Consider the following 1040-nt stretch of genomic DNA (forward strand, 5'->3'; position numbering starts at 1 on the left):
ACACACACACACACACACACACACACACACACACACACACATTAGACAATTTTCAAAAAGACACAGAGAACTATTATGAAAATCCAATTAAGCTTAATCAAACAGGTTTTATGCGGCTTACATGTTTTTATGCGCGTCCAAAGCTGCCGATTGTTGTGTTTCTGTAGTGTTGAAACTCCTGAAAACTGCCAGTCAGCAGTGAAACTGGAAAAGCCTGGCGGTAGACTGTAAGCTAATGACAAGACAGAATAAATGACACATTCATGTAAACAAAAGTTTTGCATAAAAATCTAGGTAGTAAATGTTTTCTCCAATACCTCTGGGAATTTAATCTTCACATCGACACTGTCTGCTGAGGCGGCAGCTACTGTTGCAGAAATCTCCTGCTTGGCATTTCTCTCATGTGTCTCGTAGAAGCCAAGAAAAAAAGCCACGCCTGGAATGTAGCTTTCAATTCTGGGAGAGGTAAAAAGAAATATATATATATATATATAGATTCGTTAACACATGCCAGTAGGTCTCATACTTGTGAACACAAAAAAATATTCCCACCATGCTCTAAAAAAGAAAAGTAAGTGATTTGGAGTCATCCTTCTCCTTCAGCTCACTCTCCTCTTCCTCCCCACATTATATTCTTACAATGTCACCTTTGTTCTACTGAGGCTCACCTTGTGCCCAACTCTGCGATGGTCCCTGGTATCTTGGTCCAGTGTACTGTGACCTTGAGTGTTGGCTTGGAGCCAGGCTGATGGGCAGTTGCAGATTCCACTGACATTTCATAGGACTGACATTCAGCTCCCCATCCAATGTGTGCCTAGGCCAAACACAAGAGATCAATCCTGAAAGGAGTCCCTACAAGCAAAAGACTTGGCTTCGGCCTCACTATGCAATATAATAAAATACCTAACCATAGTAGAATAGAATAATTGTTAGTGATGGTGGCAGGATGTAGCAGGATGTAATATAGTAGGGTTATGATTTTTAAATGTTTGTAAAGGTACCATGACATGGTGCTTTTTGGATGCTTTCATATAGACCTT

At 40.6% G+C, this 1040-nt stretch overlaps 1 protein-coding gene across 3 annotated transcripts in view; it reads right to left on the reverse strand.

The window, feature by feature from the left end:
- The window catches only part of vtg3 (vitellogenin 3, phosvitinless), a 13380-nt gene that overhangs the window by 486 nt on the left and 11854 nt on the right, over nucleotides 1-1040 (reverse strand). For all 3 annotated transcript variants that reach the window (XM_032526231.1, XM_032526232.1, XM_032526230.1), the window contains exons 25-27: nucleotides 669-814; nucleotides 318-456; nucleotides 122-232 (exon numbers count right to left, since the gene is read on the reverse strand). In XM_032526231.1, the coding sequence (XP_032382122.1) occupies nucleotides 128-232; nucleotides 318-456; nucleotides 669-814 (390 nt within the window). In that variant the 3' untranslated portion in view covers nucleotides 122-127. The remainder of the gene's footprint in view (nucleotides 1-121; nucleotides 233-317; nucleotides 457-668; nucleotides 815-1040) is intronic.

This window comes from Etheostoma spectabile, chromosome 9, assembly GCF_008692095.1.
Source record: "Etheostoma spectabile isolate EspeVRDwgs_2016 chromosome 9, UIUC_Espe_1.0, whole genome shotgun sequence".
Taxonomy (NCBI): domain Eukaryota; kingdom Metazoa; phylum Chordata; class Actinopteri; order Perciformes; family Percidae; genus Etheostoma; species Etheostoma spectabile.